The sequence below is a fragment of the Xiphophorus maculatus genome, chromosome 6, assembly GCF_002775205.1.
Source record: "Xiphophorus maculatus strain JP 163 A chromosome 6, X_maculatus-5.0-male, whole genome shotgun sequence".
In the NCBI taxonomy this organism is placed as follows: domain Eukaryota; kingdom Metazoa; phylum Chordata; class Actinopteri; order Cyprinodontiformes; family Poeciliidae; genus Xiphophorus; species Xiphophorus maculatus.
The window spans coordinates 9,116,284-9,143,765 of record NC_036448.1 but is presented as its reverse complement, the minus strand read 5'-3'; the positions used below and the strand labels follow the sequence as shown (position 1 = coordinate 9,143,765).

Genomic DNA, 27,482 nt, shown 5'->3' with positions numbered 1-27,482 from the left:
TACACTTAAAATGTCAATATTCAAACCAACTACCAGCATACTTAGGTCTCATTATACAAGCAAGTTCACCCTGAAAGGAAACTACAAGATCCTAAAAGAAATTTCTAAAAACACTAAAAGATAAGTGAAATTACACACATTATGTTCATGTTTTTGAAAAACATTCAGATTTGCAAGTAAAGTCAAGATTGTTGACTTCACAGAAAAAAACGTCAAGCATGTTTGTGTAAAATCACTCTTAAATGTCATGTATTCATGTAAAATCTTTACTGCAGAAAATTTAACCTACTTGTCTTTGAGCGTATATTTTTCAACTCTGATTCATTGGTATTAATAATTCATTGACCATTAGTCACTAGACGTGGAGCCAACATACCACAGAAATTGAACATGCTAGTTATCCGCTAACACTTACTCGTGGATGTATAGGTTACCCATAGTGTGAGTCTGTGTGGAATGACAGGGTGCAGGAATCGTAGAGTTAGGGTGCAGCCCTCTGTTTCAGGGCATGGCGACGTTACGTTGGCATCGTAGAGGCTGAGCTCAGGACTCCAGGCCTGGAGACTGGGTTCACAAGCTTGTTCCACATCTGGCGGCCCTGAGGTCAGAAACATTGTAATGTAGAAACAAGCAGATGCAGCTCACAATAACTCCCAAAAAGTCTTCAAATCAATTGATGTTTTTCTAGGTTTTGTTTTGTTGCAAGCAAAACCCTTGGTTTTATTTGGATTTCAGATGATTCATGTTTTATTTGTTGGTCTATTAATCTGAAAGTTTTCACATCATTTCCAAAACACAAAAATGTTAAAGGTCAAAACTTTGACAAGCAAGTTGAAGTAGATGTGACAAGTATAAGAAGTGCTTAAGGTACATGAATATAGTGTATGCAACCTCAAAGAAGATTTCCAATAACTGTGTCCATTCTGCATCATTAAAATGCAAAAATGCTTAGAGAGAGTTTCTTTGTCAGACTTTAACCTGAACTCGTTTATGGGTTTTGTAACTGGAATTTCTCTTTGCCCCATAAAAACTGACTAGCGTGTGATTGGAATTTAAATACTAAGACATTAGAAATAGGTACTAGTATAAAACTATTTCACAAAATTAAGATCTACAGTAAATTATACAGGAAATAGACCAATATTCTTTCTATATTGACATAAAATGAGGCTACTGGCAATATGTCTTTCAGTTATATCCTGTCTGAACGTATTTACATATTTGTAGCATCAGAACTGCAAACACAGTAAACCCAAGACAACAACAGATATTTTGACTTCAAGGAAAAACAATGAAGCTTTCTTCAAAAAACACAGATGTTCATGCACATAAAATCATAAAGGTTGTACTTGTAAGTGTTTTCTGGTTTACATGAAAGCAGTCAGATGAAGTTATACAGCTTAACAGTGTTTTAATAAATATTGCGGACTGGTTAATCACGGTGTTCTTAGTTAAGATTATCCAGTTGAGAATCTCATTTCCTTTCCCAGCCTGAATGCCAGATAACATGGAGCATAAATTGTAAAATCAAAATAAATTAAAAAGAAAATCAAGTTTCTATGTAAATTTTGTAAAAAAAAAAAATAGTACAAATTGAAGTGAGAAGACATGAATTTGCAGTAGTTGGATCTGTAAACACACTTTTTGGATGTTTATGGTTTTGTGCATTTATTATCTTGTATTCTAACAGTGATAAAGCTGGTCTGACTGATTGATCAAATTAACACCTCCTATTTTTCAAAACTCCTATATCAGCATGTAAGTCAAGTCAAGTTCATTTGAGGTTTTTATCCATTTTCTTGATTTGGAAGCAGCCAAGTTCAACCAAAGCGGGTTAAATAAAATTCCTAAAGTAATTAGCTAATAATAAAACCCACTATTCCATAACCACACTAAAAGGGGCTGGTTTGAAGTAAATGAGCTTTCTGCTACCTTCGTGGTCTGCAGAATTTCCAAATTCAGAATAGGTAAACATGCGGTTTGAGAGGAATCTAACCTAAACTGGAAATAGGATCAAGTTCTTGTGAAAATGAACAACCTGAAAACTTTATTCAAAAGAAAAGTTTGGATCTAAGCAAAGATTACAATATCAAGCCAAAGAATGACTAAAAACAGTATTTCCATTTCCAAAAAAAGCTACAATGAATCTCAAAAGTATCCATACCATTACTAAAATGGCAAGAAACTGGAAGACATGAATTTCCCAGCTTTTTTCCACATTTATATTACACATATATAAGCAATCTTGGGTTTGAATGAGCTTTTATGTAACTACAGTTTTCCTGAGCTCAGCCTGCTATGTGTCCTTTTAGGGCTTTTCGTTTTTTCTTTTTTTTTTTTATTGAGAGCCCTGAGGAACTCGACTTACTTCATAAACCACAATGCTCCATCACAACAGGACACCAGGCATTAAAATAAAAGGCATAAAATGGACTCAAATGAGCCAAGAACACAGACAACACTTTGTAGGGGTTATATTTATACTATTCTCTTTTCTTACAGTTGAAACTGCAGATCATGTTAGCCATCCCAGTGGGTACTTTAAGCGACATTGTCTTTATGGGACACAGTAGAAAGGAAGTGAGGAAACCTGACAGACTGGCTGTCTCCAGTTACCTGCATGCCTCTGTTTAGTGTAAGACTTTAATTGACTCTTTATCATCATTATGATCCTGCAGCAAAAGAGGTAGCTGTAATCCCCCGCTTCTCTTTGCCGATTGTTTTCAAGGCATAAATTCCAGAAGAGGATTTCCATACATTTGGGTAGAGTTTCCATGGAAGAGAAGAAAAGTGTTATTGTGTTTGTACTTTCAGTTTTTTGGGTTTTATATTTCTTTTCTTTTTTGCTCTGCTTATTTTATTTTTCCAATCTCCCTATTGTGTCTTTTTAATTTGATTGTGTTTCCTTTTCCTTCCTTTCTCTCACCCTATTTGTCATGTTAAAAGAAACCATACCCCCTCAAAAGAAAAGATCATAATTGGGACAATAAAATCCAAGATGTGTGATAGTTAGAAGTACAGACACATTGTATTAGCTCCTTTTGTTTGAAAAGCAAACATTATCCCAGTTAGATGCTTACAGTGGCTTGCAAAAGTATTCATACTCCGTGAGGTCTCTCGTCCTGCAAGCCTTTTGAGGTATGTCGCTACCAGCTTTGCAACTCTAGCAATTTGAGCTTTGTCTATTCATCTTTTTTAATGGATTCAGTCCAACTGGAATGGAATAGTCTCTTTAAACGTTGCATTTGAAGTCTTGCTACAAATTCTTAATATGTTTTAGGTCTGGACTTTGACTGGGACGCTTTATACCAGGGGTGTCAAACTCATTTTCATTTCGGGCCACATCCAGGTCATGAATGTATGTCTGCAGCTCCTACTGAATTATCATTGCCTCTCTGCTGCTTCTTTGATTATCCCTCTTCTTGCCCCGTGTGTTAGTTTTTTTTGTGGGCAGTCATGTTTTGGTAGATTTTCAGTTGTCTCTGACCTGTAGGCTGTATTTCTCAGTCTTCAGGGAGCTGCTTATACACTAATGTTCTCTGTCAGACCTCTGTGGCCTTCTCAGAAAAGCTGTTCAAGTTCTAAGATTAAATTACACACAAATAGACTGTCTTTAATAAGTAGATGACTTCTAAACATTATTGATTGTACTATGATCTATTTAGAGGAATCGGAGTCAATTTTATCACATAAAACTGAAATACAATACTTTTTAAGTTTCTGTTTTTAACGTGGTAAAATGTGAAAAAGTTCAAGACATTTGAATCTTTTTGCAAGGTAATGCCCTTTTAGAGTCCTTGTTCTCGTTTTGGCCAAATCAAGACAGACATAGAGCAAGAGGTCTGCAGCAGAGGGTTATTATCATTTAATGATTTTATGTTTTTTCCTCTTCCAGGAGCTATTAGCCTTGCACGCACCTAGAATTTACAAGGACAAGGCTGCGTGTGATTGTGTAAGAGTGTGTGAATGTGAGGAAAAACTGACCTGCTCTACAGAAATACGAGACTGAAGCAGAAATTTAACTGGTGTTATCACATTCCTGGCTTTTTAATACCTACCTACAGTGAAAAAAACAACAGAGGAAGTGTTTACCTTGGTCAACTGTAGTTTTGAAGTGGAAAGATTAATAGAAACAACCATCAGCCTCATTAGCAACATAAACTTTCTTTTCAGCCCTGCATTGTTTTGGACGAGGAAAAATGGAAATACAATCTGTTTTGAAGAAGCTCTGGTGATTTTTCATTTACAGCATTGTTTATAATCCTACTGTGAAGTGAAGACTATTAACCTTTAATGACAACTACCAGCCCGTGAATTTGAAACACGTTCAAAAGACACGGCTCCGCTGCTCAGACACTCATGACCCAAACACATCATTTTGACTGACCCACTGCCTCTTCAGGTGTCCAGTAGCCTGACGTGTCACAGATGCGCGGTGACGAGGCCTGGAAGGCGTACTGGTGGAAGACGCCGTCTTTCTCGCAGTCTCCACAGTCGATGCCAGGCACACGAAACGAGGAGCTAAGAGGACATACACTTTTTGATTACGTGTTACATGAATATTGGGCCAACAATACAGTTGGAGTGACCTGAGCCATACAATAGTCATTTGAGTAGAAGATGAAAAAATGAATTAATTTAGTTACTAGTTGACAAGGCAAATTGAGAGTATTGTATACAGATTTTCTCCTTTATAATTAAAATATTTTTAAAAATTATCCATTTATAGTTTGTGGTGGGTAATACTTTGCTGAAAACTGACATGGGTTAAAATGGCTCTCTTGGCCCCAGATTAGTAAAAATGTAATATTTACATACACTACATTAAAAAATACAAGTTTTATTAAACTGATATTAAATCAAACTAAGCCTCTTATGTGACTAAGAATTAGCAAAGTTGCTTCTATTTGCTAAATGAAAATATAATGAGAGACATTCTTAAAATTCAAATATTAAAGTATACTGTATGTTCTTTGTTTATGATAGAATCGCCTTTCAAACTGTTATGGATATCATCTTACGGATCATGAACTTGCTTTATCATAAACATAATATAACTCAGACTTGTGTAGGTCTATAATTTCCTTTATAATATCTTGACTATCAAATATTTAGATGTAGTCTTTTAGCTTTTTCAACAATATCATATATGGAAAAAAGTGTGCTTGAGGTGTTGCCTTTAAATACATCTACAGGTGGGCCTCTATTTAACTCAAATATTCACTCATAATATTACATATCCATACAATCTAAGCTTTCCCAAATTGTTTAAATGCATAGTTATCATATCCATAAAAATTCTTTCTGAACGTGAGCAACAAGCTTGATTCAGAAATGATGATTCTATGACATAAAGTCTCCATACCTTTGAAAAAGTGACCCTCTCAATGGTGGGAGCCAGTATATGGACACAGAGTTGGTGCTTTGGCCCGTCACCATGGGGGGAAGCGGGACAGGAGCAGGGCGATTGTCCATCAGCCACTTTTGGTAGATCAAATCAAGGTAACAATGCATTCTGGCCACTTGATTGGGAGTAAAGTGGTTGGTGCAGTTGTCATCTGATGGGGGGAGATTGAAAGAGACTTAGTACATTTTTAAGAATAAAATTCAACATAGGATTCAAACACACATTTCAAATAACTAAATGTTATCATTTTTTTAAATCTTTGTTAAAAAGACAACAGGTCTAAATGACAACAGGTTCTATTTAGATGTAATAGGCTCAAAAATTACTTTGGACTGCAGGAAATGTTGCGCAAAAATGCATAACCCACATGTTATTTACGTATAAGGCGCTTTTTGTTATACGCATTTGTTCCTTCCATCTACCTGTGTAACTCATGTAATTGCTGTAAGGCGTGTTATGGTAGATGGTGAATCCACATGTATCGTTGACAGCTTCAGGGTCATGGCAGGTTTTGGATTTGGTGGTTGGTGCAGTGTCGGCACACAGATCTCCTGTCTCCATAGACGGGGCTGTCTCCTGCCAGAACACATAAAAGATTAATATGAACATGTGGTGGCAATAAATGAAAAACATAGACTTAAGCAACAAAGAATTTATAGAATGATACTATCAACAGAGTGGGTGTAACAAGTTGTGGTAAATAAGAATTACAGTTTTAATTAGGGAAGTACCGATCCATTTTTTTCACTTCCAATACCGATACAGATATTTGAGGCTTAGTATCAGTCCATACCAATCTGATACAGAGAAACAGTGCTGAATTGACTTAAAATCTTTCTTTTTTTAAACAGACAATTTATTGAATTACAACTTCATTTGTTAATGCTGCACTAGTACAGCTCATTTAAATACACCAATAGCTTCACAAGCTTAGTCAGACATGTAAAAACAACTTCAATTTGTTTAGTCTGTGCTGTTATAAGAGTAATACTCTTTTTTTTATTTGCATAAAATAAATAATAAAGGAACTGAAACTGATGTCATGCTTTATTATTCATCACACATGTCTGATCACGGTAGTCAACCTTTTGTTTTTGTCAATCAGAGCACAATGTATAGAATTACACTGACTAGATCTGCCTTTATGGATCAGGCACATTGTCACCAATACCTGATCCAGAATCTCTTTCAATGTCAAGACCGTTACAGATATTATCAGATCGGTGCATCTCTAGTTTTAAGGATTTTTTTAAAAACTGTAGTGTTCATACTAAATATATTAGTAGAAACATCTGTATAAGTGTTAAGCAATCTTTTACATATCAGTATCGGTTCGATAAGTCTGACATATATATAACCAATATTTACTTCCATCTTGTTCCCTCATAGTGGGATGTTTAGCTGAAGCAGAGAAGCAGTTTCAGTGGTTTTGTATTTTTTTCAGTGCTGCCATAACAGCAATAACAGCAATATTAATATCAGATATTGATCCCAATCAATTGTTCATATCGGTGCATGCCTACTTCTTAAATATTTTTTATGTCAAATTCCCAATGTTTTCCAGGATACACAAATTAAGGGAGGAAAGAGGAAAATTCCTTCGTTAGTTCATTTTTTCAAACAAAGAAAGTACAAAATTAAGGAATGAAGGAACACAGGAACGAGTGAAGAAAGTAAAAAAGTAATGGAGGAACAAATTAAGCAGGCTGATTATCGACTTATACAGTACATGAAATGAAAACAAATTACAGCATAGCATAGCCTATCTAGGGTCATCAGAGACAGTAGGATTGATCTGTCTTACCTGACATGGGTCATCACAGGAGTCCCGCTCACTCACCCCCTTGAAAACGTGGTACAACCCAAATATGTGCCCCATCTCATGGATCATTGTGTTCTGGTGGCCCTTTGTACCAAAGTAGGACGGGTTGAGAAACATCCCACCTATGCAAGGGATAGGAAATGTAGAACTGAAAAAGTTCTTGGAAAGCCAGTCCTTCTAACTACTCCATATTTCAAATACAACAAAATTACAAGAAAAAAGACTAATTAAAGCTTCAAGTGTGCAACATCTTATTATATACATCAACTATTTGTGGAGATGGAATAAATTTAATTTTGTGGTAATCCACAAATATATTAAACCATTTCATGAATTTAGAAATTGTTGAGGATGGGAAAATACTCATAAATTGCCATAACCGGAGAGCCAAACAAGCAAAATGATCACAGAAATGCTGATTTATGATGAGTACAGATTCCAATTGTGAACTATGTTTTGTAACTTTCATTCAACTGAGTGTCACATCATAAAACACTTAACACAATGAGTTTTTAGATCAATCGGGGATAATGCAAAACCTGAGTACTAAAATCAATAAATCAAAAAAGGTTTTAGTAAGATTCGAATTAGACCTGAAACTAAATATATTCCATCAATAAATCAACAAATCCTCTTATACCTATATTAACACAGAAATCACAGATTTTCCCAACATGCCAACAAAACCTTCTCAGATGGCCTGTTTTGTATTTCACCAACAAGTTTTGAATAGAGATTGCAGCCGTGCCAGAAATAATTTATTATATAAACTGTTTGATTAATTTGAACTTGAATGGCCAACTATTTTTATAAGGTCCCCCGATTGAGTGTCGTGTACTGCATAGTTACGGCAGGCAATGACGACAAAGAAGTATTTCTGCATAAATATGTTGTGCATATTTATGCAGAAGTGAGTGAATTAACACTTCAGTGAAAATGATGCCACTCAAGCTCATTGTGCTCATCTTTTTTCAAAGATGGTCAGAACAACATTAAGGGTTAGGGGTAATGAACATGTTTAATGAACGATTACAAAAAAGAAACAAACAAAATAAAAAACAACATTTCTAAAGCATAATTATGAAGGAGAAAAACAAATACAGACACCTGCAAAGCTGAAGAACTGCAAATGAATGCCACATTCAAGATATTTTGTTTTACTTATGTAACTGACCTTGGTGTGTAAGAGCCTCCTTCGCCCATGGCCACGTTGCTGCTCCTGCCAGCTCTTCTCGCATTGAGTTGCTGGCAAAAAACACATTGAGTGTGTCGCTACCGCTCAGGTTTAGCTCATCCTTCAGTTCTTTCACACTCATATAAGCCCTGCAGAAAGGGAAAGATCAGAAAACCCGTATAATCAGAACACAACTAAAGGATTTTGGTGAGTGACAGAAAGATATTTTGTAGCTACAATAAGACAATTATATGTACATTTTCTGTAGACATAAATAATAAAGACATGTTGGGCTACAAAATATATGGGAGGCAAAGTTTTGGAAAAGTACTTAGACTAGAATCACTGCTTATGTTGATGTTGAGGACAGTAGTGGTGGATTTAGACTCTGTACCCTTTCCTGTGTTTTTGTTATTTTTGCTATCTTGTTAAGTCGAGTTGTCATTTTCAGAAAACAAAATCAGTAGTTTTTGTAAATCAAAAATCTGAATTGAGTTTGGAGCACATCTACATTTAGATATTACTTGTTATTGTAAAATAAAAAATAAAAAATGGTGTCACCCTTGTGACCCAGGTCTTCATCTTAAAGGGCCTTTTACCTGATTAAACCCAGGTTTAATCAAAAACATAAAAAAAAAAAACATTTTGATTATTGTGCTAACTAAAAATAAGAAAAATTTTAGTTCCACTGTATAAAGACTGACTAAAACCCACAGGCAAACATGAATATAAAACAAAATACAAGTGTTTGAAATACATTTTTGCTCAAGGGGATGTTATTTGGCCTTTTGAGTTTGGATGTAGAAACTTTTGTTGTACTCTTAATGTAGGGGCGATTTATGGCAGATGATAGTTTTCATCAATCCATCAGCATATATCTCTCTTCACAGCATAACTTCAAATTATAGATGTTTTGAGTTGGGCAGCTTATTTCACACCATTGCAATCTCCTCCCTACCGCCCACTGTTCCCACATCCTTCTCTTCATGTCAGTGATAAATTACTCCAGTGGCACTTTGATGTGTGAGGCTGAATTTGTTTATCCTCAGCTGAGTGATGTCACATGTCATTTTTCTTCTTTGCTTTCATAGCTGGAAAGCTTTTGCACCTTTCACCAGAAGGCTCTAAAATTGGTCTGAGAGTCATGCAGAAAGTCTCACCAATGACCCAGTTCCTGCATACCTGAGAGATAAGGCTTTTAGCTGAGTCTCCCATGGATGTCTAGAGAGAGTACCACATGCTAAAACACAACTATTTGACTTAATGGAGGGGTGTTAATGCACATGGCTGATGTGTTGGTGCGGCACAAGGTCACATTGCTTAAAAATATGAGAAAAAAAAACATGACTGAATGTTTGTATGAGTTCTTTTTTTAATATGTAGGTGTAGATGGACCTACCATCTGCATGAAAACTGTCTGTATTGATAATGGGTGACTTTTAATAACTCATGAGATAATTCATGAGAACACTTTACTGCAGAGAAAATAAACTAGTGTGAAATAGGCATGATTAAGTTACTGCTATCAAGGATTTCAAAGGTATAATGACATTTCACAGAAAATATAAGACTGTTTTTGACTGGTATTTAAAGCCTAGAGTGATGCAGCAATGCTAGCCTGGCAAAAACCAGCTTCCTGTTCTACGCTTCGTTTTTAAGAGGGTCTGAACTCCTGGCCATAAAAAATTGATTGCTTGCTGGAGGCGTAGGCTCTGTTACAGTTTTAAATATTACCCAGCGACTAACGTTTGGCCGTGATCCATGCAGTTCTCTAGCTTGACGCTATGAAGTTTACCAGAAATTGCCATCCCCCACTGGGAATGGCCCGATTATTTAACAAGCTAATATCAACTTGTTAGACTTCTGCAGCCGTATAAAGAAAAGAATGACAAAAATTCAGATATTCTACACCTTCTTAAAATATTTATTATGTGTGTATTTTTGCTGCATCAAAATATAGATATATATTTTAAACAATTACATTCACATTTTTGTTGTAAATCAAAGCACTGGGTGGCTCAGTTGGTAGAACATGTGCACCATCTGGCTGAGGTAAAAGTGCTCAACGGGATTGTCCTGGGTTCAATGAGTTCGTCTTGGGCCTTTTTTTTATTCAAGGTTGTTATACTGCAAGAATCACGCTGAAATTGAAATAGTATCTCTGTACATAATGGTTTGTTTATGGGTATCAATCTGGAAGGAACAAAACAGTAACCAAAATATTTCAAAACTCTTCTGAAGTCTTTTTTATTGTTTTTCTGTTAATCTTTCAGCAGGAAATGTTAGTTTATATATAAAAGAGGTAAATGAATGAAATAAGGAACAATCCTCTTCTTCCCAAACACTGACAATTTAATGCTATATGAGGTGCATCGCCTCCAAACTGGACCAAAAGTGTTTCTCAGCAGCCAAGACCTTTGCACATGTAGCCCTTCTTTTAAAGCTATCTTTCCTCCAGCGTATACGGTGCACAGTAAATAAGAATGTGCTTTCTCTGGCACCTAGCCTATATAAATAAGGTTTAAGATTTAGGATGCTTCAGGGAACCTCTGCTCTCACAGTACTACTGAAGCAGATCTTAGCTGAGGCTGTGTGCAGAATCCATCACTGCATGCCACACAATTACAAAGGACAGAAAGTTGACCACTAAAGACTCAACTCCTCAGCTTCTGAGACTGAAAGGCGGTCTCAAAGGAAGAATACTGTCAAAGTCACAAAAATAAATAGGTTTTCATGAGTGAAGTGAAACCCCTAGCTATAAATATAAAAAACAAGTCAGCAAAGCACAGCCACTAAGTTAAGCATCAAAATCCATTCATTGCAGAAAAACAAGAAAAAATGTAGCGTGTTGTACCTTCTACTGTACTATATATTATATACCTAAATGTTTAACTATATCTGCATTTAAACAATGCTGTAATAAGGCAAAAACATAATATTAATAAGAAATAGACATTGTTTAAATAAACTTGTATAAAAGCTTCAACAAAAATTTCAACGCTATATTTCTACAAACTAAAAAGCTGTTCTGTCTGTCATGACATGTCCAAGATTGATTTGCATCCAGATGATTTTTTATTCCTCTTCTCCTGTGCAAAGTCCAACATCAAAAACAAATCTTCATTTTAAGTTCTACAAGATTAACTTTTTTATCTGTAAGAGCTTGGAGAAAGGTCTGGCCAGGATTCGAACCCAGTCTCCTTCCTGAAAGGCAACAGTGCAGCCGTTCACCACACATCTACCAATATTTGGTTAAATATCCTTTGGAGATTTGAATAACAATGTGGTGGTTGTAGCAATCAACAAGCTTCCAGATAAATATTGGCAGGATATCTGACCACTCTGAAATTCTTGGTGCACACTAACCTAAGCTGTCTGTCAGATGAAAGGAAATCTGTCAGGATGTTTAAGAATAATTCAGAGACCCAACAGGGTAAAGTCTACCCTGAACTGGAAGCTACTGGAACACCAGTGAAGCAGCTTTTGCTCTGACACCGACACATTCAAGGTCTACTCAAATCTGTCTACATTTACATGCCAAGAGTCATTTAAATAAAGTGCTAAGTTTAGTTGTGACACCAATTAAGTGAATGGCATCATAAACAAGGCTACGTCCAAATCGGATGAGACTTGATGCAATTGGTTGTTGGAACAGCACAACAATACCAAAATCACTTCAAACTCTACATATAATGAATAAAGCCTTGATCTGAGCTGTGCTGAAATGTGACTGGCCATTCCTAGGAGGAGCCATAATACAGTTCAGATGATCTCCATTTTTGGATAATAGCTGTGGGACTCCAACTCCCTGTGATTTGAGGGAGTCTGAAACAATTACAAATGGTAGATAGATGTCAATGACTTTATTTCTCGTCTATTCTCTGAATTTCTTTAGACTGGGTCATGTGATGTTTTGGCTTACTTCATTCAACTATTCAACTGATTTAGTACTAATTCATCTGGGGGCGTGCCGTGGTGGCGGAGGGGTTAGCGCGACCCACATTCAGAGGCAACGTGGCCTCGACGCGGCTGTCAGGGGTTCGACTCCCGGACCCGACGACGTTTACCGCATGTCTTCGCCCCTCTCCTTCCCCTTTTCCTGTCAGCCTACTTTGAAAAAGGGACACTAGAGCCCACAAAAAGACCCCTTGTGGGGTGATTAAAAAGAAAAAAAGTACAAATTCATCACAGTCAATCATTTTAATTTAAAAGGAGTGCTGTGTTTTCCTGCAATGGACTGGCGACCTGTCCAGGGTGAATCCCGCCTCTCGCCCGAAACGTTCATGGGAGGTAGGCACCAGCACCCCTCCTGACCCCACGAGGGACAAGGGCATTAGAAAATGGATGCATGGATGGATGCTGTGTTTTCACAAAAGGGCATATTCTGGATTGGATGGCTTTTTTCTCTTTACTAAACAAGATTTTCATTTGAAAATTGCCAAAGTACCACAAAAGCCAATCACTACCATGTTTTTTGGAGTTGTCAAGTTATTCAAGATCACTGGATCAAACTACATTAAACATATTATGAATATATTTGGCCAAAACATGTGCTTTAAGTAGGAAATCAAATAGGAGACTGGACTCTGGACCACTGGGATGCACATGATAAAAAATTACTTTATATTTTGTTAATGAACAGTAAAAAAAAAAAAGTGTTTAATAACTGAGCTACTCAGCATTGATGGCTGGATTCACACAGTGAATTATATATTTATAAAGGAAAACCTGTCCTATTCACTCAAGGTGAAAGTAGATAAATGTATTCAATTTGGACTAAAGGGACTGAAAATGTCAGATCTGATCTGATCTGATTGCATCTGTGATGAGGATGTTGGTCTTTGTTTTTAGTCATTGATTCAGTTTGTGCTCTGCTTATGTTGCCCCCTCCTGGGTTTAAAATCCACAGAACCATGCATGATCCCCGTCACCACACTTAATTTAGTTCGTTTTCTTTTTTAAAAAATTGGAAAAACAAATGAGGTAATGAAGATGTATGTTTTTTATTGTTTGTGCATTTTTCAAATAGAAAAAATATTTAAAAGTGCGGACGTTGATGAAGTTGTATTTGTCTGAAGAATTGTTTTATGACTTGAAATATGTAAATGTGACTGCAAGCAGAAACAGAATTAATATATAAATCAATAGAATAGAAATCTTGTTGCAAGTGAGTTGCCTTCAATGACGCTTCAATTGCTGATTGAACAATATTAGTAAATCCTGGGCATGTTTTTAACAAACATGACCACAATGACCCCTTTATCCTCAGCCCTGCCTTTTCATTCTTGCCTTATTCTCTTCTCTTCCCTTCCCATTCCCCAACCACCACCTTTCCTTTACAGTGCTGCCAGAAGCTGCAGCGTACCTGGCCATTACCGTAGAACTGGCTCACAACAACAAATCTGTGTTGTGACAGGAGCTGGCTTTTGAAACCTCTGGCACCTCCAGAAGCAACAGCAAGTTGGGTCTCACAATCAGAACAGCCGGCTAGGAGCTCAGGGGGGACGCAGGGAGGGGAGTTATCAAAAACGCAGATCCCAAACATGAAAAATGCTTTGCAGTGCTCTTCAAATGCCAGCAAAATGTCATCCTCACATTAAATCTCCCTCTGCCTGAGAAAGTTCGATTTGTGATCCAGGAGCACAAATGCACACATGCGCACCGGCATGTCGAGGGACTCGCACATACAAGCATTTCCAACCGGCTGGGTTCAGAACCTTTCAAGGAGACCTACACTACCGCTAACCTGCAGCGTTTACGACACTTTGGTCTCCTGAGTATTTGTCATTTATGTTGTTTTTAATGGAGGTTTGGGAACTTATAGACAGGAACTCAGCTGGAGCTTCACCGCTTCATTGAAGTGCACACATACTGGAACTTCTGACATTTGCGTTTCTTATCTGAACAGCAGAAGCAGTAATCCGGTAATCCAGATCTTGTGTTTTTCCTATTATTGTTTTAACATCAGGGTTTTTTGCTAAAACCTTCAAATTAAAATAAGAATGAATCAACATTTCAGAATTTTGCAGCCAAGGAACATTTGAAAGTCTGTGCATAACACCAGAGCACAGTATTGTCTGCTGTCCAACTTACTTTATTAGCGTCCATGTCCTCTTAACAGGGTAGAAACCGTAGGCTGCGATAGAGAACATCTGACCATTACAACTACCAACTGTGCTTTCCCTGTCCTTTTGCTTATATCCACCAAACGCATGACAGAGAAACATAAATTAACATTTACTTAGGACAAGCCTAAAGAACTTCCTGCATATGGCCAAGCAATGAGCCCACACACATCCAAGTTCCACCAAACCCTTAACCTGGGTCTTCCAGAACAAGTAAGCACAGTGTTCTTTTCCAGGATTTTTTTTTTACATTCACAAAGCTACAGAAATTCAAACCTGGGAAACTGCACAGTACAGCCACAGTCTCCATCTGTTGGCCAGAGGTAGCTCTCCTCACTTAAGACTTAGATTTATCTATTGGTGAAATTAAAAAAGTTGAATGCTAGGTAAACTACTAAGAAGCATGCTGTGTTTCTTTTGAGGAAAAGGACAAGATATTCCCTGATACTTCCTGCTGCTGTCAAGAGAAACAAAGAAAGGGGAAGAAGAAGCCAGAACATCTTATATCGATGTTAATCATCGAGAAAATAGATATGAATGGACCACAGAGTGCCATGCAGCTAAAGCTTTTATTGTGTGTGTTTTGTTTTTTATTTTATGTGACCCACTAATACAAAGTAGTGCATAAATGCAAAGTGCAAGGAAAATGATAAATGGTTTAATTTCTTTTTACAAATAAGAATCTAAAAAATATGGTTCGCTGAAATTTATTCTGCGTCCTTTTTTCTGATACCTACAAATAAAATCCAACACAGAAAGCCATCTTATGAGGTAATTAGTATATAGAGTCCTCGTCTGTGTGATTTAATCTGAGTAATAATCCAGATTGTTCTGGGAAGGCCTTCAAGATTTTCTAGAGAACATTAGTGAACAAATTGCATCCCAAAGAAACTAAGAACCCAGCAGACAGGTGGAGATGTAAATTCAAGTGTTAAAATGGCCTAGTCAATGTCTAGACATATCCAAGTAGGAATCAATTGACCATATATCCCATCTCACTAACCCTAAGCGATTTAACATGGTAGTATTGACAAGGACTGAAACAATGCACAACACACTCTTGTGTTTATTTCTTAAGAATTTTAAAAGTCATGTTTTTTTTTTCATTCCATTTTACACCTATGTGCTACTCTGTGTTGGTTACTCAAATAAAATCACAATAAAATACATTGAATCTTGTTGTTTGACAGAATGTGAAAATGTTAAAAGGGACCTATTTTTTCTAAGCCTTATATCAGATTATAATGTTATTCTCTCATCAAAAACATAACTGGATACTAGAGTTTTTGTTGCTTTGATATTTCATGCATGTTTGAGGAACCCTTGAATGTCCTCAAACATGGCAGCCGTTCAGGAGCTTCTTAAAAAGCCTGGCCAATTTCAAGGTGTCAAATTGCAAAGACAAATTTCTTTTAAGTTATGTTTGATATGTAGAGCATTTTTAGACAACTTTAGGTAACACAGTTATGTGATTGAATCCTTTTGAAAGCCACTGTGTTCATCCTAAACCATTTGGACAGCGAGTCTGTAAATCATATTTGCATAATATTAACTTATTAGCCTGAAGTAGTAAATCAACACCAGCTCAGTGTTTAAAAGAATTTATGAGTGTATATAATGACTGTTTGTAGATACTGGGACGTTAATTCAGCCAGAGTTTACTGAGGAAAATAACTCATTTTTTCCTCATTCAAAACACATTAGCCAACAGTACATAAGGATGTCACTTTCTGTTAACTTCAAACACTGAAGAGTAAATATGTCGCTTTTTAAAGTCTGTCGCTGGTTCCCAGAGCCACGTAGTAAACCTGTGGTTACAATTTGGATTAAGAACCTGAATCAAGGTCTTTAAAGCGCCAGGCTGGAGACCTCATGTTGAGACTCCATGCAAGCTGTTTGGATCTCTCCATGAGTCTGTCTGTCAGAGCAAATGGAAGGCAGCAGGGCTGCTGCTGGAGTTGTTTAGCAAAAATAACTGTGTACTTTGGCCTACCTTAATCCACCATTCACACTCCACAGGGTTTTCTCTACAACCACTTGAGAAGGTGAAAGTTCCAGTTTGTAAATGTATCGTGTCGAGCTGTTTACGACACAGGCAGTAAGTAAGCTAACGAAGAAGAGGAGAAACAGCGTCACAAGAAAACCTCTGCGAAAAATGTTTTTTTCTGAGTTGGATTTTTTTTTTTATCTCTAGGTAATTCCACCATAAAGTGCATATTTATTTTAATGTTCTTGTTGTCAGAATGAATTGATAAGGCGAGGGGGAGATTGTCATGGTCTATAGACTTGGTGTTCTGGTTTGAATTTTGTGTTTTGGATTCTGATGTCGTCATGTTCAATCAATATGTTCCGGTTTCAAATCTGGCTTTTTGGGTGTTTTTTATTTTTATTTTACTCCTGTTCTGTGTTCTGTCAGTTTTTGTAGTTTGTTCATGTCCTGAATTGTATTTAACTTTATTTCCTGTTTTTATATGTTGTGGAGCTCTAGTGTTTGCACATTCTGTTTAATCTAGTACTCTGCAAGGTTTCATTTTACTGATTGTTTACAGCTGGATTTCATTTAGCTGATTACATCTCCAAGTGTACAGGCTTTTTGTTTCCTCTCCTCTCCTTTCTGCCAGATTGTCTGTCTGTTTAGTTCTAACACTCGTTCATACTATCTACTGGCAAAAGTATTAATACCCTTGGAATATCAAATTCAGTATTTCCATCTCAACAGTGCTTTTTTTAAGTTGCATCTTTTTGCTGTCAATCATATTAGTTGTAGTTTGTGATTACCTTAAACATAACATTTTAATGCTCTCTTTTCTGTATCACTAAACAAAAACCATCACCTAATATACTACTGGCTATAATACAATAATGATACACTTGTAAAATATTGTGCAGCAGTTATTTGTACTGAGATTTAATTATACATAGGAGGATTTTATTTGTCGATATAGTGACTTTTACTAGATTACTAGAAACAGTAGAATAGCATTAGATTTTTTAGGAGCATTAGAGAAAAGGGGGCTGAATGCAAATGCACACAATACTTGTGATTTTTTTATTTATTTCTAAAAACCTTTGTAAACCATTTTACAAAATAAATTCCAAGGTAAGTATATTGATGTGTCTTGACAAAATGTGTAAAGTTTAAGGAGTATAACTATATCACCAAAATAGTTTACATTCTGTTGGATTTTATGATCCTTGTGTTGCTTTTAGTGATTTAGGTTTCTTCTTTGGTTTGCTTTAACTTGTCTGTTGCCTATTTGTGACAAACAGGGAATGATCACTTTCCTACAATACTTATGTTCCATCAAGCGCTCATTAACCTCACCTGTCAGGAGATTCAGGGTCAAAGCAGGTCTTAGAAACGTCCGTGACATCTGGATCACAGCAGTCTCCATCATCATATTCAAATTTTATGGTGTTGCACTCCATGTCACAAACCCCATCCTGCCTTTTCCAGTTGTAACAGTACCCTAGTCTGAGACAGTCGCCTCCATCGTGGCCGGTCCTTGGGTGGTCACACTCTGGATCGCACTGCCGGTTCCCAATCTTGCCAATTCGACAGTTGCTGAGGATGAATCTCTGTCGAAGGCTGGAGTTTTTCACGGTGTGGACGCTCAGCTCCAGGGTGATGTTGTAAGGCTGAAACGCCTCACGTAGAGCCTGATGCTGAACTTGGATCTGTTCTGGTGTCACTGTTGGATTCCCACCGTCATCTTCCGAGAGATTGACAATCCGGTAGCGAATGCGTTTGGGTGTCCGGAGCTGCCAGTTGTTGTTGTAGCCAGAGATGATGTCTGTGTTGTCGCATTGTGTCTGGCCACATGCTGGCGGGAGAAAGGATGAGACAAGTTCTTGTTCTGGTGCTGGAGTAGTGATGACAGTTGGATGCAGGGCAGTTTTGTAAGGGCTCCAAAGCCGTTCCACCTTGAAAACAAATGCAATTGTAAACATTTTGCCAAAACTTTAGTGCTTGTATGAGACAATTCTCAAATCAATTCAACACAAATTCAAATTTAGCTTTAGCTTCTTAGATCGCTGAAAAGACTTGACCGTTTGCAACTGAAATACAACAAAACAAGCTATTTACATTGGTAAAATCCGCCCACATTGCCAAAACTGGCTCATTCAAGTCAATTTGAAGTGGTGGCTTTAGTAGATCCTGATGAGAGCGAGCATAGCCCCACAGGATCACTCCTCCAATGTGGCCTCTAAAGCTTTGACCAAGATCAGATTGTTTACTCCCAAGAAACAGAGTTCTGCAGGTCTGCATGAACGGACTGTAGAGATCCCCAGACTGGAGGCTGCTTTCTCCCATCTAAGACAAATAAAGAAAAAGGAAACATTCCAAAAGTGGAGGATTATTATCTTTTAATTCCACATCACATAAATACTGAAACATTGGGTTACATATTTTTAGAGAAACACATTAGCACTACACTCTATAATCTTACTTATTAAATGTTGTTGTCTTTGCTACATACAGTTCTGGCCAGAAGATTAAGCACACTCATCATACATAAGGAAGTGCTAATTTTTGGCTTTTAGTTACTGCACAGCATTCTGGGGATGTGGACAGAGGAAATACTTTAGCTGTTCAACCTCTCTTGAGTGGCATCAACTAACTCACTTGCTGTTTGGCTACCTAACAACAACGTGTTGTGTAACTTGCATAGTTTCTCCACTTTGCCTCATAACTGCTTAAAAATAAACAACAGTGTGGAATGAAAACTGTGACTAAAACAGGAAAGTCACAGTTTCCTGTGGCTTTCCGCAGTTTGGTTGGATTTCAAATATTTAAAACAAAACACCAATCAATAATTGTTGATATCAACTGATATTAAATGATTTTGCTGTGTTTTTCAGTCATATCGCTCAACCCTACTTAACATTGTACACTGCAATAGTTTATGCAAAGAACTACTCACTGTTACATCAAAGACTAAAAACAAATAATTGGTCAAATAGAGAAAAGAACATTTCTAAGGGATCAGAAGCTTAAAGAACTTTAAAAATGTTTTTCCTTGTCCCTGATAAAGAACTAGAGAAATATTTAGTAAAGCGTAAAACTCACAATTGAAAACACAAATTTGGACTTATTATCAAATTTATATAATTCTTTCAAAATGCTCAAAACCCATATGTGACACACCTTAGCCCCATCGACATACAGGGTCATGTTGTGACCATTGTATGTGGCCATCAGGTGCGTCCAAGCATTAGCTCGGTAACGGTGGTGGCTGGAGATGGTGGTGGATTTCACAGCTCTGTCTGTGCGAAGCGTGAAGTAGAACCGCGCGTCTTTGGTGCCAGCTGGCTCCATGGTGCGAATGCCAACGGACCAGCCCTTCTCACTCAGTGAATGTGAGCAGTTGTCAAATACACCTGAGATGCAGAGAAAAGTCATCGGACTTAATAAGAATCTTCAGAAAGTAAATGGCACCATTCCCACAGGAAAAATCTGTAAACACAAACAAACCATCTTCCAGTGGATTACACTTAGGGACTGAGGGAATGAAAGTGCGCTTGCACAGTGGCAGTGATATAGTCACAGGGAAAGATAGAAAACACAGAGTCAAAGGCAGCAGGGAAGGGAGAGAAAGACAGGGATTTCTAACTAAGCCAAACCAAGGCCTTGATGTTTCCATCTGCTGTTGCAACAGTCTCAGGCACACATCTGCTCCCCAGATGTCAAACAACTGGGACAGGGAAGGGTCAGGGAACCCCTTCACCCTCCACAGTGCAGTACGTGTGCACGCATGGGTATAAACTTAAACATGTATGCATGTGTGATTGTATGAAGTGGGGAAACTGCAGTAAAATATTCCAATGAATCTGAGCTAGTTTAGAAAGCTGCCATAAATTTAATTAATTAGATGTATAAAATCCATTAAATTACAGTGTACTCAACCAAAGAGTGCTGCTATGTGGTGGTCAGTGCCACAAATGGCACTTTTAAGCAAATAGCCCTTTTAGCCTTGCATGACCAGACATCTAGGTCATCTCCTGGGAAAAATGCGTTAAACTGTTTTACAGTGTTGTGGATGTAATATCGAATAGCACACAACAGGAAGTGGGTGTTGTTTTTAAGTGGTTCATGCAACACCAGATGAGAACATTTTATTTGCAAAAACAACAGAGTTTATGGTAAATGTGTTCTTAATTTTGAGAGACATTTGCACTACCAGGCATTATCATGATTATTACACTGAGCTAAATCAGATGCTGATGTTTTAAAGCTGTATTTATTTTGGATGTGGGCCACAAATCGCTGGCGAACGTGTTAGAAAACAGTTGGCTATTTACACATTTTGCAGCTGGGGCTAATTTTTTTTGTAGCAACTCCAATATTAGCTTTGCTCCAACTCTCAAAGGAAGTCCAGGTTCTTTTGCTGCTAAATGTTCTGCTGTGTTCACCAGCTTGATCCTAACCGAGTCTGACAGCTGTTTACTTGCAAGGTCTGTAGTGTTCAGTTTGAGATGTTTGCTAAGAAGGATTGTTTCGTAATATTTATATTCAGTTCCAGTATTGGGTATATTAATCTAGTTTGTACTATCTCAATGATATGCCGTTGTTAGCAGTTTAACAATACTCTGAAATTCACCCTTGGCATCCAATAAGATGTGCAGAGAAGGCCAGCTCTGGCCGGTTTTTGGCTCGTTTCAAAATAGTTACTCACATAGAATTGTTTAAGCTTCTTAATAGTAAAGTGAAGTCTAAAGTTTTGATTTGAAATATATTTATTTTTTACGTAATTGTGCTTCAAATAAAAATAAACTAGTCTTTTTATACCTGTCACAGGTGACCTTTATCCATTTAAATATGACAACCAGCAGTATTTAGGTTTAACAGCTGAAAAAGACTGACATATCAATACTAAAATATTGTAATGGGTAAAATTAATTGGAAATGTTGGTATATTATACATTTAATGAATAAAATATAGTCAAATATATAGAAAGGTATTTCAAAGGAAATTGAATGGCAAGACATGTTCAAGTTTTATGGTTTAATTAGAACTTGAGCAAGCAAGAGAGAGCAAGACTTTCAGCAAATAACAGGAAGGCTGAAGAGAGCACAGCAAAGTTACTGCATTTTGTCTTCTGGAGCTTTGTATCTCTGTCATTCAAAATGCTGAACGTGATTTTGGAAGTCACTGAAATAAACCCCTACAGTTGCTTGTAAATATGAACCACTGTTGTACTTATGCTAGCTGCACTCACCTCGTATTGCTAACATAGCAGGCTGATTGTCTGGTCTGTAGTGTCAACACTATAACTTTTTAATCCTTGTTTTAAAATATTAGTAAAATCCTATTTTAAAACTACTGCTTTCTCACATATGCAATATCTATCATGGCATTTGTATTATTTCATGTAAGTAATGACTTCTTATGAAAGAAAAATAGATGCTGTTCTTTAAATATTGTTTTTTTTTGTTATTAAATAGAAATTAGACTGCTAAAACCATTATCTGACAAAACTTTAGAAAAAGCAGAGATCAGACATCATCCAACAAGTTCTGATTAGAGCACCTCTATTAATTATTCAGTGTTTACCCAGGTTTCTGCTGTGAATTGCTCTGTGTACAACTTATGAAGAGATCAATAAAGAAACTAGGGAGTCGAGTAAAATAACGAAACAAGCTCATCATTAAAGGCTCACCAGAAGTCAAACTGGTGTCAGTGCCATGTCTGCCAGAAACAATAGGACTTTGTTTTTCACTGTATTTGTTATATTCCTTTAGGACACTACAAAGAGAAAAGCCCGTGCCACAGTAAAATGTTGCTCTAACATAAGGAAGCAATGAGGGGAAAATAGTTGAGTAATGCAACAGCATCTTTGATCAGAGTAAATGTGAGCGGACGTAACAGTTTGTGGTCTCCCTCCCTATCAAGACAGCTGTGGTGTTGCACCCTAGCGCTTTTATCCTTTTTAATTTGGTTGATGTATGTGTTTGTCAAGCTGGGCAGCTTTTCAAATACAGCACATTCTTTATGCTGGGAAAAAAACAGATATTTTGTCGTCATGCGATCATTGGATCAGTGTATTTCTAGCTGCTGGTCAAATTCTTTTAATGTGCTCAGTAAAAGAAGGTATGGAAAGGATGTGTAGGTGAGACACAAACTGATTTTTTGAGCTTATGGGACCAAGTCATTTAACATTTCATTTGGAAATAGAACAATATGATTTCCCTTGATTAAAGTGTAAGAAAAACATACCAATCATGACTTAAGAGCCAAGGCACCTATTGAACCTATTTTTGTATACTGTTACATGCCAAATTTTCAATGCGACTTAATCAACAGTAGAATAGCATAAAAGTTAAACATTTTACTAAATTAGTATGTTTATTTTAATTTGAATGTTAAATTTAGCAGGGTGTTAATGGAAAAATTTGCTTAACATGAATAGGAGACAGTAAAATCATGACTTTATATTATTTGTCATGAGGAGAATTAGCTATTGTTTGGATCATGTTACACATTTATGTTTTAATGTTGTATAAATACAGAGATACTGTGAAACTGGGATATTTTCACATGTGGTATTCGTACAGTGAGAATGACATACCAGAAGGGGCTGAGCAACCAAAGTAGAGTTACTCAGCACCTTCAGCAGTGATCATTGAGTGCAGGGATGACCAAATTTTATGTGTTTTCATAGTTTACGAGCATAGGCACCACACAGTGCTTATGCTGTCTTCTTAGCTGAGTCTTTAGAGTTGTGATAAACTTTAACATACAAATTGCTTCTAAAATATTCCAAAACTCATTAAGAATTTCTAAACTGTTTTGTCACAGCATCTATGTGACAAAACAAAAAGCAGTGTTTCCAATCCAATGTGAACCACAGCATCAGTGCGGCTCTAATTTGCCTCCTTGTAAATTCATATTTCTTGCAATTCAACTCTGTGTCATCACTTCTAGTTGATGAGCCCATATAAAACTGGGCAGGCTCCCACAGCAGATTCAAGAGTCTGAAAATGTTTGGCAACTTATCACTATATTAAAAAGATTAACAAAGTAAAAAAAACAGTCTAATTATTTCATCAATATTTTGCACACCAAACACATGATTGTTTTCCTGGAGCAATCTGAATGGATCAGTCCACATATTTATTGTTTCTATAAACTGTTGGTAACATGCGTCTGTCACTGAACATCCAGACGCTGGATGAGGGGAGATTAATAATCATAGCGTTTTCAAAACGTTGCAGTGTTACACAGCTGATGAGCAGTGATGCAGTGATGGCTATCATTTACACCCACCTGCTATGACCGCCGGGTTGCTCTGCCCGCCTTCTGGCTTCACCCACAGCTCCAAGCCGAACTTGTCCCGCGGCAGCTCGACTCCCTCGGCCAGTTTCACCTTCAGCTGCTCCCGGTGCCCGTTAAAGTACAGAGCTGTCATCCAGGAAGGGGGCACTCTTGGCAATGTGGTTCCCCAGCTGTTATTGGGGGAGTCCGCGGCTGCATCCGCCTCCTCCACCTCCCCAGAGTAGTCCTCCGTAGCGACAGCATCCGCCACGGTCATTGTGGACGACTGATTGTCTCCATCTCGGTCATCTTGCCTCAGTCTGTGGGGGACCTGGAGCCCCCTGTGAACTGTGGAGCTCTCGGGAGGAACTTTCTCCCACCTGACGTTGTCCTCTTTCTCGTAGCGAAGCTTCTTCACGTCGACGCTGCGGGAAACCCTAAAGCGAGAAGAAACTCTCTCCTCGGTGTCTTTAACACCGGACCTCCCGGGAGGGTGTGGGGCATCTTCCCTGACATAATTTGACTCCCTTTCGTCGTTTCGAATATTATTTTCATAAAACCGGTCGAATAATGTCGGATATCCGCCCACTCTCTCTGCCAGGTCACCGGTATCACCCCTGCCTTCGTGCGCTCTCCGCGCCGGAGCGACCTCTCGCAGCTCGGTGTCAAGCCCGCACCCACCGGGACAAACCTCTCGAGCGCCTTTAACGGTGAAGGGCGCTCTTCGACTCGTGGACGTCCTCGGTAGGGCCGCTGGAGGGCGGTGTTGCGTCGGGAAGAGGACGCGCGGTTTCAGTCGGGACGGTGAGACGAAACAGGGTTCACCTGCTGCTATCCTGGACAGCTCGCTGTCTGCCCGGCGGGCCAAGGAGCGCTTGTGCCGGCTGAGAGTATCGGAGCGAACCGGGCTGAGCAGCCACGTGTTTGTGATGACGACGAGGAAAATAGGCAGTAGTCTGATCAACAACATTTTGCCTCGAGGTTATAGAGGGATTTGTTTGAAATAGTGTTTAAAACCTCTTTCCAAGAGGTCTCACAGTGGATCGTTTGTCCACATTTCCTCAGGAATTAAACAGTTGCGGGGGTTTTTTCTTTCTTTTTTGTAAGTAAAATTAATCTGCTTTAAAAAGATTTACGATAAAAAAAAAATATAGAAATAAAGTATATTGAATCAGTGCATTCCAATGCTGCCAATTAATTTAAAACGATTTAAAAATCAAAGGTCCTCTAAATACTTACAAATAGCAGCAAACTAGAAATTTGAAAGTTTAAGGTTTACAAGTTTACAATAAATCGTTCAGTAAGGTGAGCCAAGTAAAATGCTGAAACTCAATTCTGCACTTTGCATTACATAAAAAAGACCGCACTTTGCCTCCTTCCTATTCGTGTAAAGCCCGCTCTGCAAAATATGTGAAGCCTCTAATTCTCTATTTGTTTACAAGTAGTCAGGGGAAATAAACGTCTTAACAGTTCAGTGAGCCCCACAAGCAAAACCACACCATAAAGACGTCACCGGGCTGATTTAGAGTCCCAAAAAATCAACAGGATAATTTTATTGCGGAGGAAAATGTAGCTGCAGATGCTGTTTTTTTTTTTTTTTTAATCCTAGTTACACTGACAAATGATTGATTTCTATTTCATTCAAAGTTGGATCTCTCTCTCTCTTTTATTTTCTTTTTTCTTTTTAAATATGCTACTCCCTTTCTCGTTTACCTGACCATTATGCCAACGTTTTGTGCGTCCCGCTCCAACAATATGCCTGCAAGGTGAGTCCGAGTAACAAACTCCGAAAGGGGGGAGGGGGATGCAATGCCAGCCCCTATCATAGACACCCTACTTTTTGAGAAAGCGCTATTTAATTTCTAAAAGAGTGGATACCAACAAAAAAAAAAAAATTATTAGTCCAATAAATCACAGTTCGGTTTCTGCGCGTCAGCTCCTCTTTTGGTTTTGCTGTGCGTCTGTGTGCGACCCAAAGAGCGTCTAAGTGCTGCTGCACCGGTCCATGCAGTAGTAGTAATATCCTCCTTCATTCACTCCATCTCTCTCTCTCCCTCTCTCTCTTTTTCACTTACCCTTCCTCATTCGAGTCCAAAGGTTTTTATCAGGGAGCCCCTACCCGTCCTGACATCACCAGTAGGGGAAGTGTGGTGGTGGAGAAGGAGGAGGTGGTGGAGGTGGGATCGGGGGGGCGGGGGGGGGGGGGGGTTCTGCCCTCGCCTTCTCACGTAAGTTTTACAAGGGAAATCCTCTTCTCTCCTTTTCTCCTCTGCCCATGCGGCGCTAAACCGCCTCTGCATCCCTCTGATCCAGAGCGGAGACAGGAAAGAGGTTGTAAAGTTTATTTATGTAGTTATCATTCTTGTCTTTGACCTTATCCATCCACCCATCCGTCCATCATCATCCGGTGGTAGAAGTATCCAGACCTCTCAGTTGAAGCGCAGATTTCACCACCGTGCAGTCCTTCACAGTACACCGGGTGTTTTTTTGTTTTTTTTGGTTTTGTTTTGTTTTTGTGATGTAATGAGATTCTGACACTTGCTGAACATCTTGGATTTGTTTAGGACACAGAATTAAATTGATGAGGCAAGGGATGAAGGCAACAAGCCATAAGACCAGGGAAGTTTATTTATTTAGCACCATTCATAAACAAGTCACACCAACGTGCTTCACAGGGAATCAGAATAAAGACATGAAAATAAAGCATGATCATAAAAGGATCTTATAAAAGAAAGAGACCTGCTCTGAAGCTGATCTTGAATGTATATTCACCCATAAACCTACTGTTTTCTTCCTTTAGAGATAGCAAGCAGACCTGGACTCAAAGGTAGGAAAGTTTAAAATGGGGTTTATTTCAACAACAACAAAAGATTCAAAATAGGGTTAAAAAAATAAAATTGAACAAGCACCAAAAGAGACAGGATGCTCGGGAGGCAGTTTCTCTGAGTTTCGATCCCAAATCAGAATAAGTAGGAATAAACAAATCCAGTTTCACCTCCTGATGTATAAACTCTACCAGTATAATCTGCTTATTACGCTACAGTTCATCAAAAGGCACACACAGCAAATCCCATTGGTTTCCCAGTTTTCAACAAGCAATGATGACCTTGGAACTGCAAGTCTTGTCACTCTAGTCTAGTAGAGTGTTCTAGTTGAAATATGCAAAATTAGTACAATTTGCTTATGGTTTTGGTCCTAACTACCATTTGCAATATCAAGAGGCAACAATGTACTTTTCTCAATTTCATGCTTTCAAACTAAGAGGGGCATGTTTGTATGTTATAGCCACAGTTCTAATAACTGGTTAATAATTGCTTGTTCCAAGACCAATTTAATGTAGCATAGGACTAGACATGGGCCAGTATATGATGTTTAAGTTTAATGTAATAATATCCCATAATTAGGGTGAATACATAATTATATTGAACTAAAATATACAACATTCTTTAAATTGCATAACATATTAAGTATTATGTCATATGAAACATGTATTGTTATTTTGATGCATAGGTTATATTGACGCTATAGGGATAAAAGCGCAATTGTAATAATTTTTAAAGAAAATACCTTTTGTTTTTATACAGTGTAATAGTTGATTTTAGCTGGTTTATGAGTCAGTCTGTCGGCTTGATGAGTGATGTGTGGGTTCCGAATTCGTCTGTCTTGTAGCCGAAGGGAAAGTGAAACACACAGCAAC

At 37.9% G+C, this 27,482-nt stretch overlaps 1 protein-coding gene across 1 annotated transcript in view; it reads right to left on the bottom strand.

Annotated features, from left to right (window-relative positions):
* The window catches only part of pappa2 (pappalysin 2), a 66,873-nt gene extending 41,016 nt beyond the window's left edge, over nt 1-25,857 (bottom strand). The window contains exons 1-10 of the mRNA XM_005797124.2: nt 23,798-25,857; nt 19,678-19,910; nt 18,616-18,843; nt 17,854-18,452; nt 8,404-8,552; nt 7,212-7,351; nt 5,830-5,983; nt 5,366-5,558; nt 4,388-4,521; nt 416-598 (exon numbers count right to left, since the gene is read on the bottom strand). Of these exons, the coding sequence (XP_005797181.1) occupies nt 416-598; nt 4,388-4,521; nt 5,366-5,558; nt 5,830-5,983; nt 7,212-7,351; nt 8,404-8,552; nt 17,854-18,452; nt 18,616-18,843; nt 19,678-19,910; nt 23,798-24,755 (2,971 nt within the window). The 5' untranslated portion in view covers nt 24,756-25,857. The remainder of the gene's footprint in view (nt 1-415; nt 599-4,387; nt 4,522-5,365; nt 5,559-5,829; nt 5,984-7,211; nt 7,352-8,403; nt 8,553-17,853; nt 18,453-18,615; nt 18,844-19,677; nt 19,911-23,797) is intronic.
* Nucleotides 25,858-27,482: the final 1,625 nt, after the last annotated feature.